This window comes from Mauremys reevesii, linkage group 6, assembly GCF_016161935.1.
Source record: "Mauremys reevesii isolate NIE-2019 linkage group 6, ASM1616193v1, whole genome shotgun sequence".
Classification (NCBI taxonomy): domain Eukaryota; kingdom Metazoa; phylum Chordata; order Testudines; family Geoemydidae; genus Mauremys; species Mauremys reevesii.
In genome coordinates, this window is record NC_052628.1 from 114,070,173 (window position 1) to 114,093,268 (window position 23,096).

General features: G+C 46.0%; 1 protein-coding gene across 2 annotated transcripts in view; it reads right to left on the reverse strand.

The window, feature by feature from the left end:
- The window catches only part of ECPAS (Ecm29 proteasome adaptor and scaffold), an 84,442-nt gene that overhangs the window by 10,973 nt on the left and 50,373 nt on the right, over positions 1-23,096 (reverse strand). For both annotated transcript variants that reach the window (XM_039543911.1, XM_039543912.1), the window contains exons 24-42: positions 22,299-22,422; positions 21,103-21,248; positions 19,888-19,942; positions 19,129-19,243; positions 18,016-18,081; positions 17,582-17,699; positions 15,346-15,513; positions 13,826-13,905; positions 11,610-11,715; positions 10,478-10,525; positions 9,529-9,650; positions 7,782-7,932; positions 7,041-7,106; positions 4,799-4,888; positions 4,477-4,543; positions 3,435-3,526; positions 3,261-3,327; positions 2,792-2,983; positions 412-620 (exon numbers count right to left, since the gene is read on the reverse strand). In XM_039543911.1, coding sequence (XP_039399845.1) covers positions 412-620; positions 2,792-2,983; positions 3,261-3,327; positions 3,435-3,526; positions 4,477-4,543; positions 4,799-4,888; positions 7,041-7,106; positions 7,782-7,932; positions 9,529-9,650; positions 10,478-10,525; positions 11,610-11,715; positions 13,826-13,905; positions 15,346-15,513; positions 17,582-17,699; positions 18,016-18,081; positions 19,129-19,243; positions 19,888-19,942; positions 21,103-21,248; positions 22,299-22,422 — 2,082 coding nt within the window. The remainder of the gene's footprint in view (positions 1-411; positions 621-2,791; positions 2,984-3,260; positions 3,328-3,434; positions 3,527-4,476; positions 4,544-4,798; positions 4,889-7,040; positions 7,107-7,781; positions 7,933-9,528; positions 9,651-10,477; positions 10,526-11,609; positions 11,716-13,825; positions 13,906-15,345; positions 15,514-17,581; positions 17,700-18,015; positions 18,082-19,128; positions 19,244-19,887; positions 19,943-21,102; positions 21,249-22,298; positions 22,423-23,096) is intronic.

Below are 23,096 nucleotides of genomic sequence, written 5' to 3' on the forward strand. Positions count from 1 at the left end.
TTTTAAACTCCACATGCTTACATATGCTACTTGGAGCACTTATTTCCATTACCGACTGTGCATAGCTCGAGTTTCCCCACTTCCTCCACCTTTAGTTACTGTGGTTCCATGCCTTGTCCATGCACAAAAAAATCTCATTTAAAAACTCGCTCTAAATCAAATAGGAACAAAGCAGTTTGGGTATCTGATCCATTGAACAGCCACATGTCTGGGCCAGACCACCTCAGTGCCCCTTTTTGTGCATCAGAAACACAGAGGTCAGGAAGGGTCCATCAACCAAAGCAAGATACATTTGGAATCACACTCCCTGCAGGAACGGGAATGTTTATGGCTCACGATGTTCTGTTTCTGGGCTAAGGGCCTGAACACCTGAGCCTCTCTCAATCCACTTGGCCCCAGTTGTTTCTTTACCTTTCCTGTCCACGTTCTTCCAGACAGACCTTGCAACAATGCACCAACCACCATTCCCAGATGGGGCGGTACCAGGGAACCAGTTTGTTTGGCAATAGATGCCATGGCAGCCGCTCCCTGGGCTTTCATCTTCCAAGACTGGGACTGCAGAGCCTTCTGGGTAATGGCGATCAACTCCTGCATATACAATCTAATGCCACCGTAAGTGCCTGTGTATCAAACACAAAGAAAAGCTGTCATTTTATCACATCAAAGGAACAAAAAGCTGCTTCTCAAGCAGTAAAAGGATTCTTCTCTTCTGGCTGTGAGCTGAGTCACCAGGTAACCTCCAGGTGACTCATCATATGGCCAAACAACTGGAAGTCATTCCAGCTCCTCCTCCCCGGAGGTTTTGTTTGCTAGATCCTTCAGAGCTGATTTAAGAGGGTCTTCAATACACAATTGAACAGGAGAGCCAATCTCCATCCCTTGATCTTGTGGGGATTAGGGTATTTCTCTTGGCAATTTCCAGGGAAATTTCATTTTTCTTAAAAAACCATATCCCTTACTAATTTGACAGCAGCAGTTCCTCAGGTCCTGGGGAAGAGCTCTGCAACAATGACCTACTAACTGGCTGGGAATTTTGAAACCAGGTCACTAAACAGCAAAGAAAGGGCTAGCATGTCACTCGCAAGGGGCAAATTACACAGCTGCATCTTCCTTCATCCCAGGACATGAAGGTGTTGAAATTGGTATCTAGAGCCCTCCTATTGGGTAACACCCACTCTCTGGAGTTAGTACTATGAGCACCACCTAGTGGACCCCAAATAAAATGAGATCTTCAATTTCCATCAGGCTAGCACAGGCACTGGGTTTCAGCCTTAATACCCCTCCCTACGTCAGCACCTGCAGAGAGCAAACTTCGTTCCATGAAGCTTTTGAATGCTGGGGCTGAGATTTTCAAAAGCAATTTAGATATCCCCCATTATCTCACAACCTATGTGGAGGGTGAGGGGCACTCCAGCTGGGAGACTGTGGGCTCTAGGGTGGGGCTGGGGGGCTCAGGGCTGGGACACAGAGTGGGGATGGGGGGCATGAGAGCTCTGGTTGGGGGTGCAGGCTGTGGGGTGGGGCCAGGGATGAGGGGTTTGGGGTGCAGGAGGGTGCTCTGGCGTGGAGAGAGGACTCCCCCCAGCTCTCTCTCCCCACAGCAGCACCTGGGCTGAGGGGTTCTTTAGACTTGTCTCCCTACTTCTGAGGCATGACGGCTCCATGCAGGTGAGCGCTGGTGGGACGTCCCTCACGATGGGGAACGGTGCCACTGAGGTGGGGACATGCGGAATGGTCCCAAGGCGGGTTTACCTCCGGGCATGGGTATTGCCAGAGCCGGGGGTGCGGGTGGCATGGTTGCATCAGGATCTCCTGCGACGCCTGCAGGGCCTCAGGTGTCGACGGGACATCGAGTTAACAGAGGCCCTCGTCAACGTCTGGTGTGGCAGGCATGGTACAGGATGGGCTAGCCCGCTCGACTTGAGCTGGGGCTCGACTCCCTGATGAAGGTGTTGAGCTGCCCAGCCCAGGTCTTGGCGCTCCTCCAGCCCTCTCCTTTCCCTTACGGGAAGTGAGAGAGCTTCCCCTCACGGTCCTCTTGGGCTTCTTGGCTGGAGCCCAGGGAGGGGGATCGGGGCCAGCTTGTAGATGGCGCCAGCGGGGCACTCCGCACTGACGCTGCAGTGCTCGGGGCCGAGTCGGCCCTCTGCTCTGGTGCCGGGGTCAGCACTGACTCCATCAGGAGCACCCTGAGACGGATGCCTCTCCCCTTCTTTGTTCGGGGTTTAAATGATTTAGAGATGCGACACCTGTCGCTTGTGTGTCTTTTGCCCAGACACCTTAAACCACTACCATGCGGGTCACTGATGGGCATAGGCCACTTACAACGATCGCATGGCTTAAAGCCTGGGGATCGGGGCATGTCCCATCCCTAGGCAGAGTCCCATCTGGAATCAACTAACTAGAACTAACACTAAGGGTAACTATTAACTATATACAACTATTTTACAGGAAAAAACGTTCGTGAGACACACTGAACGACGTGAAAAGCCAGCCAAAGAAGCAGACATTCCAGCACTGTCACTGGCAGCACGAAGGAACTGAGGGTGGGGGGAGCTGGCAGCACCCTTTATGTGCATGTGTGTGCCACTCCAGGGATACTACTGAGGGAAAAACTTCCGCCACCGGTGCATGTGGCGAGCACACACACCTACTGTGGAATGGACATGAGCAAGCACTCGAAGAAGAATTAAAGGTTAAATTTTTCACAAACTTTGTGGATGATTTTTCCTCTAGATTCCCAGCAGGCCTAGCAATAAGCAAGTGTCTACCGATCTCCAGATCAACTTACCAGGTACATTTTCCTGCCACACTTCGGTCCACAGATTAGAATCATCTTTCTCTCCTTTCTCTTCATCTGGGACCTCGTGCATGCCCAGAAATGCCAGAGGCAAGACCTGTTTGGCATGGTTCTTCAACACATCTGGGCTGTAGCGCCCGATGGCATGAACAGTTAAAGCACAGCCTATCCTATAGACCGGTTCTGAAGGACAAGGGGAGAAAACAATTATACAGTTTGGTCATTTGGAGCCAGAGACGTGTCTCCTTCGCCACTCCACAGAAGCAGGGGAGGGAGTTACCCAGGTGTATAGGAGAGGAGTAGCACTGTGTTTTCCATTAGTTATTCATCTAGTAAGATTTAGCACACTGCATGAATGGGGATGAAAAATACTAGAACACGCCTTCCCCAGCATCTCCCCACCCAGGAGCTGGTTCCCTGCCTCATAGGGTAAGCCTGAAATCCACCAAAACCCACATACCTTCCTTCTCCATGTACCAGCTGTTGAGCTTCTGCAGTAGTTTCTCAGTGCTACTATCCCGGGAGGTCTTTAAAAAAAGTCAGAGAGAGACTCAAATCATTTAAATACACATAACCATCCCCCTCCCAAAAAACCCCACAATATAACAAGTACAATTAAAAGACACCAGCTCACCCGAACTAGATGCCCCATAGCAAATGCAAAAGACTTCTGCACCACGCTGTTACGATCAGTCAGCCCACTGAGTAAAGCACTCATGAGTTTGCCTGTTTGAAAAGAGACAGGATTGATTCTGGTAACGCAAACTTGGACTTGTACCGCTATGGGTTACAGCACCTGAATTTTATTACATCATTTCTGTTTCTGCACCAGTCGCTTTCTTTCGTTTGTTAATTATGCATGAAAGTGTCCTTTAACAGGATGATAAAACTCCATCTGGCCCCAAGTACACACACAAAACCGAAACCTGGTAGAACAGCTGTCACTGGAGCGTAGCCAGGAGAACAATTCTGCTGTTCTGCAGCTAGTGACACGCACAGCCATCGCTGGTCTGCAAGGGCATCTGGTTTCAGCCCCATTCTCCCCCAACCCATTAAACTATATTTCCTTCTCGTAACGCAGATGAGCCCTGCCCAAGGCTCCCCAATCACGACAAAGCCTTGGATGCTCCCACGGTAGCTGTGACCCTGATTAGGTTGCCGGTAGGGACTGAACACAAGACTTACAGGTCTAACAGCATGTGGCGCTACTGCCTGAGCTGAAGCAGCAGCTCCATCAGCTTGAAGGCAGTAGCAGACTCATATGCGTGAGCGAGTCCCAATGGCAGAACAGAGACACAGTTGGGCAGCACTGCTGAAGTCCCATTCCAGGGAGGAAACGTGCTCTAGCTGTGTCGGGGGACAGCCCTGTTATACCCTTAATCCCTGGCCATGCTGGCAAAGGAAAACGTGCTTGCAACCGCAGTTAAAACACAACTATCGCTAGTCTGCTTCAGACGTGGCAGGGAGAGGCCCTACGCCCATTCCTGAGCCACTCCCTCAACCCCTCGTAGGGCTTATCCCTACAACCCTTTTCTGCGTGAAGGAGCTCCAAGGGAGGGCCGGAGAGCACGAAGAGCACTCTGTGCTGGCAGCAAATAGCGACAATGGAAACCAGGCTATTCAGAAGAGAGTCTAAAAGCAACTTAAAGCAAACCCTCTCTGAACGCAAACCTTACCCGAGTACGGCGTTAAGTCCTGGGGACACTGAGTGGTTAGTGACACAATGACACTGGCACAGCCTCCCTGAAAGGGTGCAAGAGAAAAATCAACGTTATTAGCTTATTCTACCGAATCCACCAGCTGCACAACAAAAGGTGAGGTTATTAGTACCCACACGTCGAAAAGCAAGTCACGTGGGCGGACAGGAATCCCGATCGGAAATGAGCAGTTTTCAGCTATTACAGCTGCTGCTTCAGAGTCAGAAGCACCATAATAAGGTTGGCACTGCAGCATTTTGCCTCCCCCACTGCCCAAGTCTTAGTAAAGCTGCACACGTACCTTAGTGCCCAGGCCTATTCCACTTTTGATCAGCTCGCACAGCCTAGGAACCAGCTCACCCAGGACAGACACATCCAGATACTGCAAGCACTACGGAAAGGGAAGGGATGAAAGAGTGAATCTTGAGGAGAAGACACTGAAGCCAGGCCTGTACCATAAACGGAAGAGATGCTATTTGCTTTTACTTCACTGCCCTTGGGAGCTTATTGTAGTGTGTAGCACTCATTTTAAAGGGACACGGTCAGGCCCCAAATACAGATTAGCAGCCTGATTCATCACGTAGTTACACTGGGGCGACCTCACTGAAATCAACGCTTGCCACGTTGTAGAGCTGGTGCACCAGAGTGCTGATCTGGGCCCTTTGTATTTTTAAGATATAAAACAAAACCGCTACCAAGTAAATAAATTTGTGGGTGTAAATTTTGACGAGGATGTAAACATTCCCCAGCAGCCATGTGAAACCTCAACACCGCAGCACTAACGCATCAGAACCAGACAATGCCGAGATTATTTCCCATCTCAGTCGTCTACGATGTTGATTGCAAATGGCAGGAAATTTCTCTTCTTAAAAAAAAAAAAACACAAAACCACAAACATGATTTTTTAAATCATCATGTCTCTAACACCAGAAACCCTATCAAAAGCATACCACTTTTCTCCATTTCCTTCCTAGGGTTTCTATAGATTTAACTCAGTAATAAAAAAAGCAGCATTCCCATTCCAAGCTGTATTGCTCATGGAGTTATGCTGACAGTACAGAAGCTTTAGGACATTTGGCAACACTGTCACCAAGGGTAAGATTGAGCCATTAGGTGGAGCCCAAGGCATGGTGCATAACCTGGAGGCTTATGTCTCAAGGACAGCTCTCCAAGGCCAATACCTCCTGTGAGTAATTCCTATTGCCCTTTACAAGGGTGTCTGCTTCTCCGAGCCACATGAAATTGCATCCACATGAGCAGGGGATGCACAGAAAACAAGATGGTTTTGTTTCCCTTTACACCGGATGGCTTCGCTGTGAGCGGAGTGGGGCCTGTACCTGACTACTGCAGGGAGCACTGGGGTCTCGGTGAGACCCAGAGCATCCTCAGCAGGGGGCAGCACAGTCACACAGCTGGGAGAAGGTGGGAAGGCACCAGCAGCAGCCTCTGAAGTCTTTAGGGTACCAACACATTCAGCCTTTTATCCAGAGGTGCTTCAGAGACCACATCACCGAGACCACAATGGCACGGAATGGTCCCAGCCCCTCACACAAGGGAGGTTCTATTAAGAACTGAGACAGCTGACAGCGTCGGTGTTTACATTCCTGTCTGCCTTCATGTCACAGGCTGGGTAAAGAGTGGCGGTCACAGCCCCCTCCCTTCTGACGATCGCCATAGAGTTCAAACTGAAGAAGAAGAGGCCACAGCTGTACTTTTCCCTCAGAAGGCAGCTTCTCCAGCAGAACGCCATCCCATGACAGGGTGCCTGGGCACCAGTGAAGGCTGAACTCAGGAAAAACGGGTGTAGAATATTGAATAGCCTACACCATTTCCAACGGCAGCTGGATTTTCCCCAAAGGTTTCCCACTGAAGTACTGTCCTGGCCCAGATCTAAATGTCTAAAGCACTAAAAACCACTGGTAGGAGAGGAGAAAGGGAAAAATAACAGAGCTCTGAGCCAGTGTCCAAGAGCAATTCCCTCACATTGCCTCCTGGGGACCCAAGCTGGGAACAAATTAGGAGCGCAGATCCTAGGGCAAGTGGAGATAAGACTACAGAGGAGAAGCATCTGGGCTCTTAAAGAAGTGGAGGAGTCCCTCCATGCTAGCATTCAGCATCCCCCTGAAATTGTTGGGTCACCCACGGAAGAGCATTAGTTGTCACCCTTAAGAACAAAAACACTCCTATGCTCTTCACCACATCATGGGCAGTTCCTCAGCTGGTGCCAACTGTCACAACTCTACTGACCTCAGTGGACTCATGACAGGGGACACCAGATGAAGATCTCCCCATCTGGCCGCATGGCAGTTGCTATGAAGGAGAAGGAAGGCCAGTAGCTACCTGTGTGAGGTATTGGGGGAGGGATAGAAGGGATTATCTAAACGAAGAGGTGGACAAGAGCCCATACCTGAGGAACTCTGACAATCAAATGAATGGTTGTCTGATAAAAGCCTGAAGAGAAGTTCCCCATCATGTTACCACTTTGGTCATTATCCACCCTCCCTCACATCTACTTTAGGACCTTTTCTAAATCCAACACCTACCATATTAATTGTTTCCATCATGGGAGATGATTTAGCAGCACTAAGTCTTGCACTATCCATTGCAGCCTAAAGGAAACAGAACAAACAAAATAGACTTAATCTGAAGCCAGTGGAAAAAGCCACCACATCTCAGCATCAAATGCAATGTGTTTCCTCACAAACTCTGACTAGTCCATGTTTTCAGATAACTACAGGCAAGTAGCAGATGTCAGCAATGGGGCCTTGGGAGATCACCGCAGTCTAATACCCCTCTCTATTAGGAAAGCCCAGGGTTTAATGACAGTGCTGAAAACACCCCCAACCTGATCTACACTGGAGCTTACATTATAACTAGCAAGGGTGCTTCAGATGTTGCATTTCTAGGAAATTGGTGCCAGATTTCTTAGTGTAGATGCAGCCTACATCTTTACAGAGGTCTCTGGCTGTTTCATAATTTTACTCAGGGCTGAAGTCAGATTTACTAACAGTTATTGTCAAGATTGCTTTCCCCCCCCCTTTAGGAAAGATTGGGGGCACACAGGGCATTTAAAAAAAAATCCTCCAGTAACTCCATGGTTCTCAGTGTCATATCAAAACAACAGATAACAGCTCAGTAGATACATTAGCTAATTCCCTTAACACCTTGGGGTGCCTCTCGCTCAGAGAGTTGCTCATTTGTTTTGTTCATATCTGTGGGAGCCTTGACGCTATCAATCCTTGTGAAACGGCTGTGAAAACGTACTCCATGGTTGTTACACTTACTTTCTCCTGATCCGTAGCGCGGAGACTCAAATAATTGAGAACCTGGGGTTCCAACACGCTTAAGGACTCCAACAAAGCTGGGATGAGCTTTGGTGCATGAGGCTTCAGCATAACACCAGCACTTTTACTGATCTTCACAAGCGTGTTAATGCTGGAAAAGAATTGAAGCTCATGTCATCACAGAGCCTTTACAACTCTAATCACTTACAAAAGCCCTTTCCCCAAGCGTAGCTGGTATCCGTGGCAACTCTGTGCTGACACACCACCAGATTCAGACCTGCTGCATCCGTATGAATCTGGAGTATGTCTGTGAATGGAATTTTTCTGTGTCTTTTCAACTTAACCGTGACCAGAATCTTGCCTCGAGTCTCTACTGATACTTACACATTGTACAGGCTATTTTATCCTCTCTCCCAGATTGCCTAGCATATCCAGTGTGTTGCAAAGATCTTATTTAGACACATCTGAACACAGAAACAGGAAGCAGCTAGATTATTAGATTAAGAGACACTATGCAAAATCAGCTCAGAAACTTCAGTCATCTCTGCACAAGTGAAACCCCCACCGTTTAAAACAATATGTTCAACTGCATCACTCCATTCCGCACAGGCTTCTTCTCTCAAACACATTCCATGTGTTATACACTCCTCAAACAATTAGTGGCCCAAGACGTGTGCTAATGGACTGTCACTTGAAAATCAGGAAGGCAACAAAGTACTTCAAACTCTCACAAGGAAGAAAACAATTCATGAGAGATTTGTTACGGTTTGTTGTTTTTTAATCTTGCTGGATAATAATGTTAATGGGATCATATTATTCCTGCAAAAGACAGCTTCACTTCAGCTTTTAGCTAACTTCAGAACCTTGGTTACTGCTTCATTTATTCCACAGCAGGATTATAAAATAATAATCAACGGCAATAAGTGCCATTCTTTCATCTCAAAGGACCCTAAAGGGATACAGAAACTAAAATACATGCATTCAGCACCACTGAAATGCAGCCACCTCTGGAGTGTGCGCAACCAGCACAAAGAATGCTGAAAAAGAGTGCTGCAGAGGGAGGAGCAGTGGAGAAATGTTGGCCAAGGAGACACAAGGGTAAATCCCTTTTCACGAGTACTTTACATGTACACACCATCATCTTCATAGAATCATAGAACTTAAGATCAGAAGGGACCATTATGATCATCTAGTCTGACCTCCCGCAAAATGCAGGCCACAAAAGCTGACCCACCCATCTTGTGAGGACCCACAGAAGAGTCTCACATACTACAAACTGCACGGGGGTCCGTTTACTTGCTGCAGAAAGATGGACGGTTGTATTGACTCCTGCTGAGATGTGAACCTGGGCAACTGCAGTGTCTTTCATATGATGTCCCCAGACTTTACTTGAGCTTCTGAGTTCAGCAGCTCCTTTCCTTAGGCTGGGGAGGGGCCTTTGGATGCCCCCCCGGAGCTCAATAGGTGCAGAGAGGCTAGATATTCTGAATGTGATACTTACACCATTGCACCAGCCCCCTTTAGTTAAAGAAACTGCACTCTAGGAAACCACTAGAATTCTCTGAGCTGCTGCTTTAACTGGATGAAAGCAGGGGGAGGCGAGAGGGCTGTTTTTTCTGGGGATGGGGAGAGGGCATGAAGACGGCAAGTGATTAACTGACACGCTGCGGTTCAGGTGAATAAACCAAATCCCCTTGGAACAAACACACGCCCAATCCCAAGGGAATTTACAGGATGTAAAACAAACCTCAGAGCCCGAACTTCCGTCACTGTGCTCATCATTCCTTTGTCCAGCAGGCAAGGCAGCAACACCGCTATAGTTCTCTGGCCCGCTGCGCCTTTGGCGGGGTCGCACATTTTCACACACACCTAAGGATAAATAGGAGAGGCGACGTCACACACTGCTAAGTCTTTCCTCAGATTTAACCCAGCACCATCCCGCATGTGATGGGAAGAGTTACGGAGGAACCAGACCCAAGAGACTGGGTCACGTTCAGATTCCGTGTATGTGGGTGTAGCCCACAGAAGTCAACACAGTTGTGCCTGGTCACGTCAGGTCTGGGCTTGCCCGTTAGAGCACCATTATTTTTGCATGGGGGATTAAACGCTCAGCCAAATTCCAGCTCAGCGCTAGATGGATATTCGCTCCTGAACGGGGGCGTGGAGACAGGAACTGTGCTGCCCTCCAAACCCTCAACAATTGGATCTAGGCATGCTCAGAATGGAAACACAGCTGCTTGTGCAGGTTATTTCAGCCAGACTGGCCCAAATGGTCAATGGCCGCAACAGCAGGTCCCAAATTAGGAGAGTCTCAAACCCCAGGAAGGGCAGCTAAACCCTGTCTCGTCAGCTCCATTTCTAAGCAAATGTGCATGCACTGTACACTGCACGTAACACCACTCTTTAACCGTCTAGAAAAAGAAGGGCACACAGGGCAGCAGATTTCAGATGTTTTCCTCCAACATGTCACATTGATTTCAACAGGGGTTATCAGTGTGTATGGGATGCAGGATCACACTTCTACTGATCTCCACTGGGCTTTAACGTAACACTGCACCTTAGTACCAGGGTAGTTCACATGAGAGTAATTTGTAATCAAAGGTCATTCTTGGACAGGTGGAAATTAACTATTAGACACCACCATATACAACACACCCACCACATACACAGTCTGCAATGAAGAAGTTCAATTTTACCTTACTTAAAGTTTTCAGGGCTAGTTCTGCTGCTTTTCGTACAGACTCCTACAGAAGAAGTTAAAATTCCATTAATATTTTATTTAAACTTTTTGTTTGATCATTACTGGCCTACCTGGACTTTCCAGACAAGTATTGACAAATCTGATTCATAACCTGTCGGTTATGTTTAAAAGACCTGTTTGCGTATGGTCAACCGCTTATCACTAAGTGTGTATTTATTTTGTTCAGATTCCAAAAAATGGGAACCATGTGCTGTGAAAATCAATTTGATCCTGATTTATGACTAGCTGTCATTTTTCCATTTAAAGGAGTTCCCATGCTTTGTTCTTCCATGCCACTAATGTTGGAGGATCTGTCCTTTTCCAAAAGGAAGCATAAAATCTCTCCTGTATACTTTATTCTCTACTCAGAAGGATCGCTGAAGAATTCGGTTATACTGTTTTTACCAACATCATATTTAGGGCTGGTTTTATTTTGCCTTTCACTACACAGCGAAAATGATGCAATTCCAGCTGAGTCTGTGAAAGCAACGAGGCCTAACCTCTGCACCTCTGATCACAGCAAAATTTCAGAAGCAAAGAAGCTTTAGCCCTGCTTGAACAGGCAGGGCTGGATGTTAGGAAACTAAGGCTTGATCCTGTAGGATGCTGAACACTCTGGCCTGCAGAACACTTACACGTGACTACTCATGCGCTTGAAGTTAAGCATTCGCTTAAGTGTTGTGCTGGGTCAGGGCCAGACTGCTCGGCGCTTTGTAAGACTGAGCAGAATAGGAATGGAAAAGTGTGTGCTGTATACGCACCCTCAAACCTACTTGTTCTCTCAGAGCTGCACAAGGTGCTCTGGAGAAGCCGAGTGGAGAAGGTCTCAGAAGGAATCCCAACACTATGAGGAACCCATATGAAGAATTTCCCAAGCATTTTCCTCACTGGGACCTTAACAGTGGTGAGCACCTGCAACTTCCATTGGCTTCAGCGGGAGCTGGAGATGCTCTCAGGACCAGACCCTAGCTAATAACTGATTCTTCACAGAGATACTTTTCTAAACTTGCAGCAGATGAGATATTCCCTCCAGTATTGATAATTATACTTTTTGTAAGAGCTGACAATTTAACAGGAAGCTGTACTACCTTAATATCATCTTGCACTCGGAACAGGGTTTCCCAGATTTCTGGAAGTTTATCAATAATGTCATCCAGTGGTCGGCCTCTTAGTAAGTCATTCAGTGCTAGACAGCTGCAAACACAGTTTTGTTTCAGACAGGGATACAATACAGAAATAAAATGCTAAAACCAAAACAACCCAAAAAACCCCACCACACATTACTGTCATCTAAACTTACTTCCAAAGGCAGGCCGTCCTTGGCAGGAAAGGCCTCTGGGCCTGACTCTCATTTACATTAAAGCCACTTTGCATCATTTTGGCAGTGTAAAGAGGTCCGAGAGTCAATGAAAATGCAATACACACCTACTAAAAAGCCCCTTTCCACTGCCAGAGAGAGGCAAAGCGACTTTGTGTAGATGAGAATCAGGCTCCCCGTCTCCAGAATAAAGCAATAGCTCGTGAAGCCCCATCTCCTTCAACAGCTACCTTCATTATACTTCCCAGCCCTGATTCACTGCTGCTTTCCTCCAGCTTGACTCCATTTGATTTTGGAGGAGTGACACTGGCATAAAACTAGATTAAGGGAGTGGTGAATCACACCTGACAACTGCTACTCACCACCTTCCCCGACAAGCCTACTTTCTCATTCAATATGGATCTGCTTCATTGCACATTTTAAAAAATGCGTATATACCAAAGTACAACACAAAAGCCCACACACTGCAACTAGCTTCCCTTTACGACACAGGCAGATGGTAATTAAAGAAACTACCATAAATGCAATCTGGTTTCAAATCCTTGCAACTCACCGGGTTCAAAACCAGTTTTCGCCCAGACACCGACGGTACATTAAATGCTGCAATAAAAAAAACCCACAGCACCGAGTCTCAGAATCTGGGTCAGCTGGTTCAGGCTTCATCCTCCTCGCAGGGTGTCGGAGCCCAGGCTTCAGGCCGAGCCTGAATGTCTACACTGCCATTTTACAGCCTGAACCCCATGGGCGTGAGTCAGCTGACCCAGACCAGCCACAGCCCTGTCACTGAACTTTCACTGCAGGGTAGACGCACTCCAGGAGGCACTGCTCCTTACGAGGGGTCTGAGTGTCCACAGGACACCGCACTAAGGCTCTTCACATAAAGACTGCCATCTTTTTCCCTTACACAACGGGGACAGCATTTTATTCTCCCCATTCCTGCATTTCTCCAGAACTGCTGAACTAGTCTGGGTCCAACTTTTAACAACAATAAAATTCAGCCTTTGGCAGAGACCAGCCCTGGAAAAAGTCAGCCAGAAAAGTGAAAACTGGAGAAAGTTATGAGCAACTGAAAAAGGTGGTTTATAACGGAAACGCTTAAGCAAGCGTAGTTACAGCTGCTGTAAGACAGCTCTAGGTTCGTTTTCTAGCCCGTGCACGATATTCTAATGAATCCATCTAACTCCGGGTGGAGAGGTGGAACGGAGACATTCGATGGATCAGGTTTGGAGCACAGATTAGATGTTTATGCTGGTTTGCTCATGAGCCATATCAAAAAATGTTTAACTAACAGCAGCTCCTTATCAGAGCTGTATCTAACTGCACCCTCCTATCACCAAGTCCTTATACTACACACTGATAAATGGATTGTCCCTAGACTCAGGCCATGACACAGGATACGTCCACACTTCAAAGCCCCTCCAAAAACCCAACCAAACACACCACTCACAGAGCGAGTCTCAGAGCCCAGGCCAACAGACACGGGCTCAGGCTACAGACCTAAAAAAAAAAAAAAAAAAAAAGGCAGTGCAGACGTTTCTGCTCGGGCTGGAGCCTGGGCTCTGAGTCCCACCCCGCTCGCCAGGGTTCAGGGCCTGGGCTCCAGCCTGAGCATCTACATGGCTGTTTTGCGCCCTGCAGCACAAGCCCGGTTCTGAGCCTCACTGCTGCAGGTTTTCGTTTGCAGTGTCGACATTCCCTAAAACTTTTCAGGCTCTGGGACCCCCCCCAAGAACGTTGCAATCAGAAGACCCTTTTCTTCAGAGCCTTTAGCCCAGTATCCCGGCAGGGCTGAATGGGAGCCAACACGGAAACACAAGGACTTGCAGTACACCCTGCCTCAGCACGACTCTATTCTGGTGGTGGGTTCCATTCTGCCCACACACCCCGCCCCACCCCTCGGCCCTTTTCCTTCCTAAATCCACTAGAATTTATAACGACGTGCTGGCAGTTTGGTTTAAAGAGGACGAGGTCACTGTTCAACTATACCTGGATTCTCTGATCCTCCACATGTTGCTGGTCAGGTTGTTGAGCAGATCATCCAGAATCTCCTTCATGTATTTATCAACCTGGTGGAAGAAAAGAAAAGAAAAATCATAGACAGGAGCAGCCTGCAGCTTCCCATCAAGGCTCTGGCCTTGCAACTGGATCCACGTACATGGGTCTGACTGCACGACTGGGACCGTAGCAAGCTAAAGTCCTGGTCTTTAGCTAGTACCTGCCAAGATTTTCCACCTTTCTAAGGAAGGTCTTTGTGGACGAGACAACGCCCCCAGAGATACCAGCCAAAGTACAGCAAATCCTGATCAACTGTGAAAGGTCAGAGCTGACCTTGCATGAGCCTGTTCTGCTTGGGCCGGCTCTCTTGCTTCAGTCTGGAAGAGACTTCCCCCGTGCTGGTTCAGAGCCCAAGGCTGCGGGGAGCCACGTTAGCCGTGTGGAGAAGGGAAAGGCTAGAGCCCTCCAGCTCTTTTATTATGGAGAGGTTTGGAAGCAGAAGCAAACAGGTCTCTAGAACGAGAAGCAGCAGCATATTTCCACATGCCTGAGAGCCTCTGACTCTACTTAAGCAGTTTTTTAATGGGGAGAGATAGGATTGGGGCTGCTAAGAAGAAAACTGACTAATCCATTCCAGAGTTTCAGGAGCCCAGGGAAGAGAGGGCCTACCACTAAGCTATCCTACCTCCTGTAGCTTGGGGGCAGCTTCTTCCACTGAGTCAGCATCTGCTTCTTCCAATGAGCAACCTCCTCGACACTTCAAGGAAGATGATCAGCTGATCTTTGGCTGCCACAACCCCAGAGCCCTCTTCAGCAGCAGGGGCCCTTAGGGGCTTCTCAGAAAAAAGGCAGGAAGTGCTGCAACCCCCTACTTTATGGGGCAGCAGAACTTGCCCTTGCAGATGAGCTCAGGAAGGTCCCTCTATGCATAACAGGCAGTGTGGAGACATCTGTGCATCTTCCATTTCTCCCAGTAAATTCCACATCCCCTGTTCTACTTGGTTATGTTAGAACCTATTCTACATAGTAAGAGGTTTCCTCCTTCTCATACAGCACAGATCATCAATGCCTTTCACAAGACGCTCCTCAGCTATTTCTTGCCGAGAATCCTGTTGAGATGCTCAAGCATGTGGCTTTTCACTCCAACACCCTACAGCAGGGGTAGGCAACCTATGGCACGTGTGCCGAAGGTGGCACACAAGCTGATTTTCAGTGGCAGTCACACTGCCCAGGTCCTGGCCACCGGTCCGGGGGGCTCTGCATTTTAATTTAATTTTAAATGAAGCGTCTTAAATATTTAAAAAAACCTTATTTACTTTACATACAACAATAGTTTAGTTATATATTATAGACTTAGAGAAAAAGACCTTCTAAAAACGTTAAAATGTATTACTGGCACATGAAACCTTAAATTAGAGTGAATAAATGAAGACTTGGCACAGCACTTCTGAAAGGTTGCCGACCCCTGCCCTACAGACTCAAATGGGACTTGAGAACTCATGCTCACTCACTGCAGATTTGTCGGTGACAAGCGCGTTCCAAATGCTGGTCATAGCCTGTCGAATGCCCATGTTGGGGTCAAACTGGTAACGATAGAGACGGGGAACCAGTTGGGGCAAAAACGGAGCCAGCTGCTCTCCAGCCTTTGTAGCAATCACGTTGAAACCAAATGCTGCTCCCTAAAATGAGTAAGAATGGATGTATTTGATTCAATTCAGCAGACAAGTGCATCTATTTTATTCGTTTAGGGCCCAATCCTGGGCCCACTGAAGTCAGTGGCAAAGCTTCCACAGAGATAAGCAATGTAGGATCAAATCCCTGTTGCACCCCTGATTTGTCATTGCTTAGTTACATTCCCTATATCATCTGGTTAGTATTAAAGTGAAGCCAAATATTGACCTTAAGGACCAATCCCACAGCTTTGAGCCACACAATCAGCCTCCCAACAGGTAATGCAGCGCAGTAAAGGGAGGATAATTTAATAAGATATCACATATTGTCTCTCCCTCACTCCTTTTCATTTTGAGACATCTCCTCAGCCCTTCTGTCTGGAGATAGTGAGTATAAATCTGTGCAGCAGTGAGCATTACAATAAGCAGCAGATTTTCCAAAGAAAACATGTTCCCAAAAGGAATCAGCCAGGTAGGTGTTTTCCCTGCACACAACTATGTTGTGTTTATAAAAACAGGGCTTAAAAAAAAAAATCTAAGGTTAAAAGGAGGGAGGGAGAGAGAGAGAGAGAGAGAGAGAGAGAGAGAGAGCGCGCGCTTCTCTGCATTTCTTTAAAATGCTTGGGATTACTGCTTTGTATTCATCACGGTTTAGAGGAACTCAAATGGCACTACTTCATCAGCCCTTCTGTAGTCAGAAAGCGGGACTGTCAACCCTCATGCTGATGTGTAGCTATTCACCCAAGCAGTTCCATTAACATCAGTGTAACTGTGCAAAACAGCTTCTCAGCAGTGGAAGTCAGAGGTTCAGAGTCTAGCCCATAGTGACGACTGTTTGCATTGCATCACAGCTGCCATTTAGCTTCAGATAGAATATTGTGTCACAAATTTTTAAAAAAGCATGACAAATAAATACAAAGAAACTCCATCTTCATTTCCCCTGCTGTGGCAGCGATCTAAGATCAGTGACAAATCATAAGGCTACTGTAACAGGGTGGCAGAATCTATGACCCCACTGAGGATGGAGTGCTCTTCTGCTAGCAGACATTAGAATCCAGCATAAAGTTGCTGTGTAAATTCTGCTGACTCATTACAGCAGGTGCAGCTTGTTAACTCCACCAGGCTACAAGAGAAAGGTGTGAACCTCTGGTTATAGGAATCGAAGGGCAGAGATAGGGAGGTCCTGCAGGAAACACTGTGAATACTCAAGCTTTGGAAGAAAGCTTAGGCAGAGGCTTACGTTCTGCTTAAAGTGGAGTTTCCAATAAAGCCAAATTCCAGCAAGGGAGCACGTAATGAACTTGCGCAGAGTGGACAGGTTACTTGGCGCATACATGAGCACTGCCTGCCCGGTTATTAAAACAACTTATTTTGTTTTTTTCAAATGGGCTAATGAAAAAGGATGTCACATTAATAAAATCTTAATTAAAAAAGTTAAAATAAACAAACATTTTTTTTTAAATAAATAGTTAGAATGAATAGGAATGATGGTTATTTGACTTCAGGAAGCATGACAAGTCACATTGTGGCTTTGATAAAGGATATAATGGCTAAAGAATGTGAGTGGTTGATCTTTTGGTAAATAAAATTAAGAGCATTATTTCAAGGTCAGTGATTAAAACAGCTGGTGTGCTGTGACCACTGCTTATCACAATCGTCTCACTGCTACCTTGTGCTCCACCGTCCTTTTTGTCAAATCCACCTGTTTTTTGCCTTAAAATTTAGGATTTAAGCTCTTTTTGAAAATATTTGTACAGCAGCTACCACACTGGGCCCTTAGCCCCTATTTGTTACTACAGTACAAATAATCAAAATAATATTAACTATAATTAATTACGGAGTGGAACGTGGAGTGTGGATTCAAGCAATGCAAATAGTATTAATGATTTGTTGCAATAGTTTGAAGAAATCTGTAATTCATCATTTCACATGCTGGTAGACTCAGACAGTATCTGTGGCCAGAAATTGCACACCAGTTGTTATAAGAGGAATGATGCAATTATTGTGGGGTGTTTTTTTTTGTTTGTTTGTTTTTTTAATGGCTCCCATAGGTATCTGCATTGTTGTATCAAGTTACCTTGCGTGAGTTCCACATGGCATGGTGGTTGGCCAGATTCATGAATTTGTACACCAGGTCTGGTTGGCTGAGGTCACTAGCCAATGAACAAAGCTCCTTGTAGGTAGAGAGACCCTGACTTGGGAAGGCAGGAAGGAAAAATTAGCATCGCATTTCAGTCACAGACAGCGCCATCATACTTAGAACTCCCACAGAGTCAAGTCATACCCTGGAGCAGAATTTAGTAAGAAATTCAGCTAAGATATAAACATGTGTCCAATCAGTACTACAGAGAAAGAGCTATAGTAACTATTAGAGTGGAAACAAGAGCAATGCAATCAAAATTCTAGACAAGTAAAAACCCAGGAAGGATTTACAAGAAGAGTATGTAGCTCTAGAACAGCAGTTTGGTGCAGAATTGCACCTGTCTCATGGAAAGTCATCACTAAACCTACCCATCTGGGGTTTTGCCAAGGGCTCCCTGGAACACCACTGTTTCTCCAGTCACTTCATGTTTGACCCTGGTGATAAAACAGGCTCAGCATTAGCTTTTCCGTGACTGTCCGGGAACAGGCTATCATTCACATGCTGTACATATGAATACCAATGAAAGTGTTTCACTGTATTTGCCTGGTAAATTCTTGTTAGTTGGGACCCGATCCTGTCGACTTATGTGCATGCTTAACCTCACGCACTGCGAGGCATCCTGCTGACTCCAGTGAGGTGGAACATTACGCACATATTTAAGTCTTTGAACGGTCAGGGTCTTACTGTTCAATTCCAAGTTAAAAGATGCAACGTATATAAATCGCTGCTTTTTAGTTCTACCTGTATCTGTTCCCATTCACTGGGGGTAAGGACCCAAACACGTATTTAGACAAGGTCTCTATCCCATACGAAAGAGCAAAATACATTTTCCATCTGCCTCTTAGTCCCAGCTACCACTGGAATTTTCCGTATATTGCCCCACTCTCCGTTTATAGTCCTCTGAAGTTAGTGGCAACACTCCTATTGATTTCTGTGGGAGTTTTTCTAGCCTGTGTCTAACCTAACTGCTTCCTCCTCTCAGCAGGAGAGCTATCCACTCTACCGCAGAACCATCACTACTTGCTATGTGGTCATTTTAGCTATAATCAAACATTTTTTAAATATCAAAAATATTAGAAATATAAAAGCAAAATTTAATTTCCAGCCGTTATTCCTAGCAATGGTACTCCCCTGCAGAGAGCTGCTGGGACTGTAAATAACCCAAAGCAGAAAGGACATTGGACTCTTTTGCACAAAAAAGAAATAGTTCTTCGTTAAAACTTGATCACCACAAGGCAAACCCCAAAACACCTTTTTAACTTTTCAACCATTCAGCACAGCTCAATAGGCTACAGTTCATTGTACTTAATTATCATATACTGTCAGACATGTGGGGAGTAGGTGAAAGTGGATTTCCACCATTCTGATCCTAAGAAACCTCTCTCCACAGACCTGTCTTTCTTACACACACACACACACACACACACACACACACACAGAGTGTGTGTATCCACTTCGTGTAAGTTCTGTGCTCACCGTACCTTTTCCCAGTCATAAGCGTATCAACAAGCGTGGTGACCAGCTCCTGTTGATCTTGTTCACTACCTAGTTCGTACACTAGCCCAAGGCCTTTTGAAGCAACGTCTTGGCTAAGTTCTGCAACAGATTTCACACAACAAAAGCCAAGTGTGTAAGTAGTAAGAAAAATACCGGTGAAGAGAGATAATTAAAACAGGAGTTAAAAAAAATGGGATCTATGACATGGTTAAATGACATCAAAAGGTGCTGGGGCTTAATCCAAAACCCAGCAAAATCAATAGAAAGACTCCCCCAGCTGATGTCCGTGGGTTTTAGATTTAGCCCCCTAGGCACCATTTCTTGAACTGGATCTATGCAGGTGGACCCCTGTGCTGATGTAAATGGAGCACAGCCAAAGGTCTTGCCCATGTGGATCCAACTGCAGGATTGAAGCCCTGGTACACAAACCAAACAGGGGAGCCCCACTGGTCTCCACTCTACTATAATCCCAGGAGATGGGGAAAGAATGCCTTCCCCGGGAAATTTTGATGCAAATAGGTTAAGGGAGAGAGAAATGTTTCATTTGACATTTCTGCAAACAACAGCATGCAAATGTGTCCATTTTCCAGTAAAAATTAATATTTCAACAAACATCTTTCAGTGCTGAACAATAAAGGTTTAGATGGTTTTAAGTAACTGCACTGAATAGCAAAAAGATTCTCTCTCGTCTGTTAAGAAACAGTTTGTTCAAAGACAAAGCACATAGATATGGTATTACTTACCATCATTATCAGACAGAACTGAAACAAATGCACTTTGAATCTCCTTGAGATGAGACTGAAAGATGAAAGAAGAACATGTATTTTTTATTCTGGGTTTTTGCCTCCTCTCAATTTCATCTAACAGGGTCTAGCAGATACACTCCGACTATTTCATTGCTGTCACAATTGTAGTTCAAACAGACATTACAAGGATTGCACTAATTTCCTGAGAAGTTAGAAACAGGCCATCTGAAGTTCTGAGATAATACCACCTTGCATTCATCGAACATCTTCCCTCCAACCTCAAAGCAATTTACTAAGTAACATAAGTGTTACTCCCTTTTTCCAGATGGGGAAAGAAAGGAATTGGGGGGGGAAGAGGGGGAAATATGCAGGAGGGGAAGTGCCAAGTAACATGTCCAAGGCTACAAGGTAAGTCAGAAAGAGAAGCCCAAACTCCTAGCCCCTGTGCTAATCAGAAGATCGTATTACCTCCTTGAAGCCCCATTATGGAGATGAGAACTCTGCAAAAATAACCTGATGGGGCAACTGTGCCAGTTTGAAATTTAGTAATAGTTTAAACCTATGTAGCATCTTTCATCCCAAAGCATTTTGTCAACTATGTACAGGCACCTTGCTGCTGAAATTCAGCCACCTTGGGATGGAAGGTGGCCGCCAACTGGCTCATCATTGCCTATTGCATCAGAGTGGTGGGGAGAGGACATTTTGGCCAAAACCTCCTGTACTTAGGCAGAGGACCAGGGGATCTTTAGTGGTCATACAGAGTGGCCAGGCCCTCAGTTTTAAGGTCTCGTCCAAAAGATCCCAAACGCAATATTAGTTTATCTGCCTTTGGAGGGCAGAATTGACCCTGCTGGAATTTGAACCTGTGGTTCCAAGTAGTCTGGAAATTTCCAAACTGATTTATTCTTAGAGATTTAATGTTCTGCAAAGAGAAATCCTTTAAAATTCCAGTGACACCAACCCCCTTCGCCTAAGGGAACGGGTCTTTGGGGCCATATCCTGCAGCCCTTATGGAAACAAAACCCACACTGACTTCAGTGGAAGTTGAGAGGCCTATTAAGGCTGTAGGACTGCAGAAGCAGTATCATCCCGGCAACACAGGGCATGCAGGTGTCACATGAAGATCTCAGCGAGTACGTAAGGAAGGAAAGAGGCAACAGCGGCGAGGGGAGAGAAGGAAGGCAGCAAAGCAAGACAGAGGCAGGTTTTCACCTTAATTTTTTTGTGTGTGCTCAGCTTCTTCACTAGTGACAAAAGCCAGATGCAGGCTGCCTGCCTGATGTGGGGGTTAGGGCTGACGATGTGCTTATTCAAAATGAGGTCCAAAACCCAGGGGACCACGTCGTTCACTTTCACGTCTGTTTGGATGGAATAAAAAGATGAGGAACGTTACATCGACACTGAAACACACACATGCTTATGGTCACTTAACGCATTCAATCAACCCAGATAGCTCTTCATTATGGTGTAAGCACTCACCCTGCACCTTCAGCACCGCCTACTCATTAAAAGCCCTGCGGGAGTCAACGGGAGTTTTGCATGAGTAAGGAGTGATGAATAGGCACCTCTTGGCCCAGTCTTAAAATATCCTTGGCCAAGACTCTGAACATCCGGTGTGGGTTTGAAAAACGCACAACGATCTTTGAACTACTAGGAATGGTACAGACGATGACTGAATGGGTTAGTATTTTATTATTAGCCAGAGGGACTCAACCTAGCTTCTCCCTGACCCTGCAAACACATATACATGTGCTTAACACTAGGCACAATTGAGATCAATGGGACTACTCAGACCTATCAAGTTAAGCGCGTATGGGGCCTAAGATTGAACCTATGGTTTTTGTAGGCAGCATTTTTCATGCTCACATTCTTCTATATCCAAAAATCCGATTAGCGAACAAAATGTGCACTTGGGTGCATAAAATCGGGTAGATATCCAAGCCCATGCGCACGCCAATGCAGTTTGTTCATAGCAATCCAAGCGTTTGTGTACAAAACCTCCGGCAAGAACCACCGAAGATTCCATTTTAAAGTCTGCTTTGGGAAATTTGGCTCTAACTGTTTTAAAGGACTTATACATATTAGCTATGAAACGAGCGTGGCGAGCATAATAAATGATCAGAGCGTAAAGCAGTTAATTGTAGAGTAGCAAGAAGCTGGTTTAAACAGCACACGCTTCAAAAAGCTTTTCATATTTTTCAGACTGGTAAAACGGGGAAGCCACTAAATAGTAAAAAACAGGCAAACGGACCCAAACCTGCAAGGTACTGAGCACCACCTGGGAACTGCTAAGAGCCTCTAACTCCCACTAACTAGAATCAGTGTCCCAGAAGTGCTCAGCTCCATGTAGGACAGGGCCCTCAGGTTCTTCATTCCAGCTCCAAATCTCCCACATCAACAACGTATACCTGCAGGAGGAGTATACTCTTCCTCGGTGACCATCCAAGCATCACGGGCAGCCACTGAGCTGGTTCCTATTGCGGCACTGGTAATGGCTTCACCAACGGTGAACTGAAGTTCTATTTGCTTGGCCTGAAAAATACAATAGGTCCTCGCTAAATAATCACCTTGTTACCCACCACCCCTACAATTCTCTCAGTTCTGAGTAGAGCGCTGCAGTCAAGTGGCATTTTGCAGAGATTTTCAAAGCTCCCTAGTTTGGATGCTCAGCCGCCCGTTAAAATTGATGGCAATTCAGCGTACAACCCCCCACGGCGATTTTAAAAATCTCAGGCCTTTACTTTTACAAAATGCTTTATGGAATATTTGACAGCCTGCTATAAAGTGTTACTGTAAGTCATTAAAACTGTTCTGCGTTTGTCCAAACCACGGAACAAAGGTGATGCAGCGTCCTTGACTGAAAACAAAAGGTTTATTCACTTTATTCAGCAATCCCAGTCATTAGTGTGAAATATTGAGGTTTTATTGTACTAGGCAGAAGTAAAATAAAAGGATTCCCCTACCACCACTTCAGGGAACAAACTGCTGTTAAATGTTCTATCCAGACACACTGAAAAGCTGAGCAGCACATTCTAAGTTCAAGAGATGGAAAGAAATTCTTTTCCACTCACCAGGGACACACAAGTAAGATTTAGCTTTGTTCTGTGTCCCTCTACCACTTCCTCTCTATTCCTTGTACCTGCATCAGGAGCAGAACAGGCACGGAACTTTGCTACTCATTTAAATATATATATATTATATATATA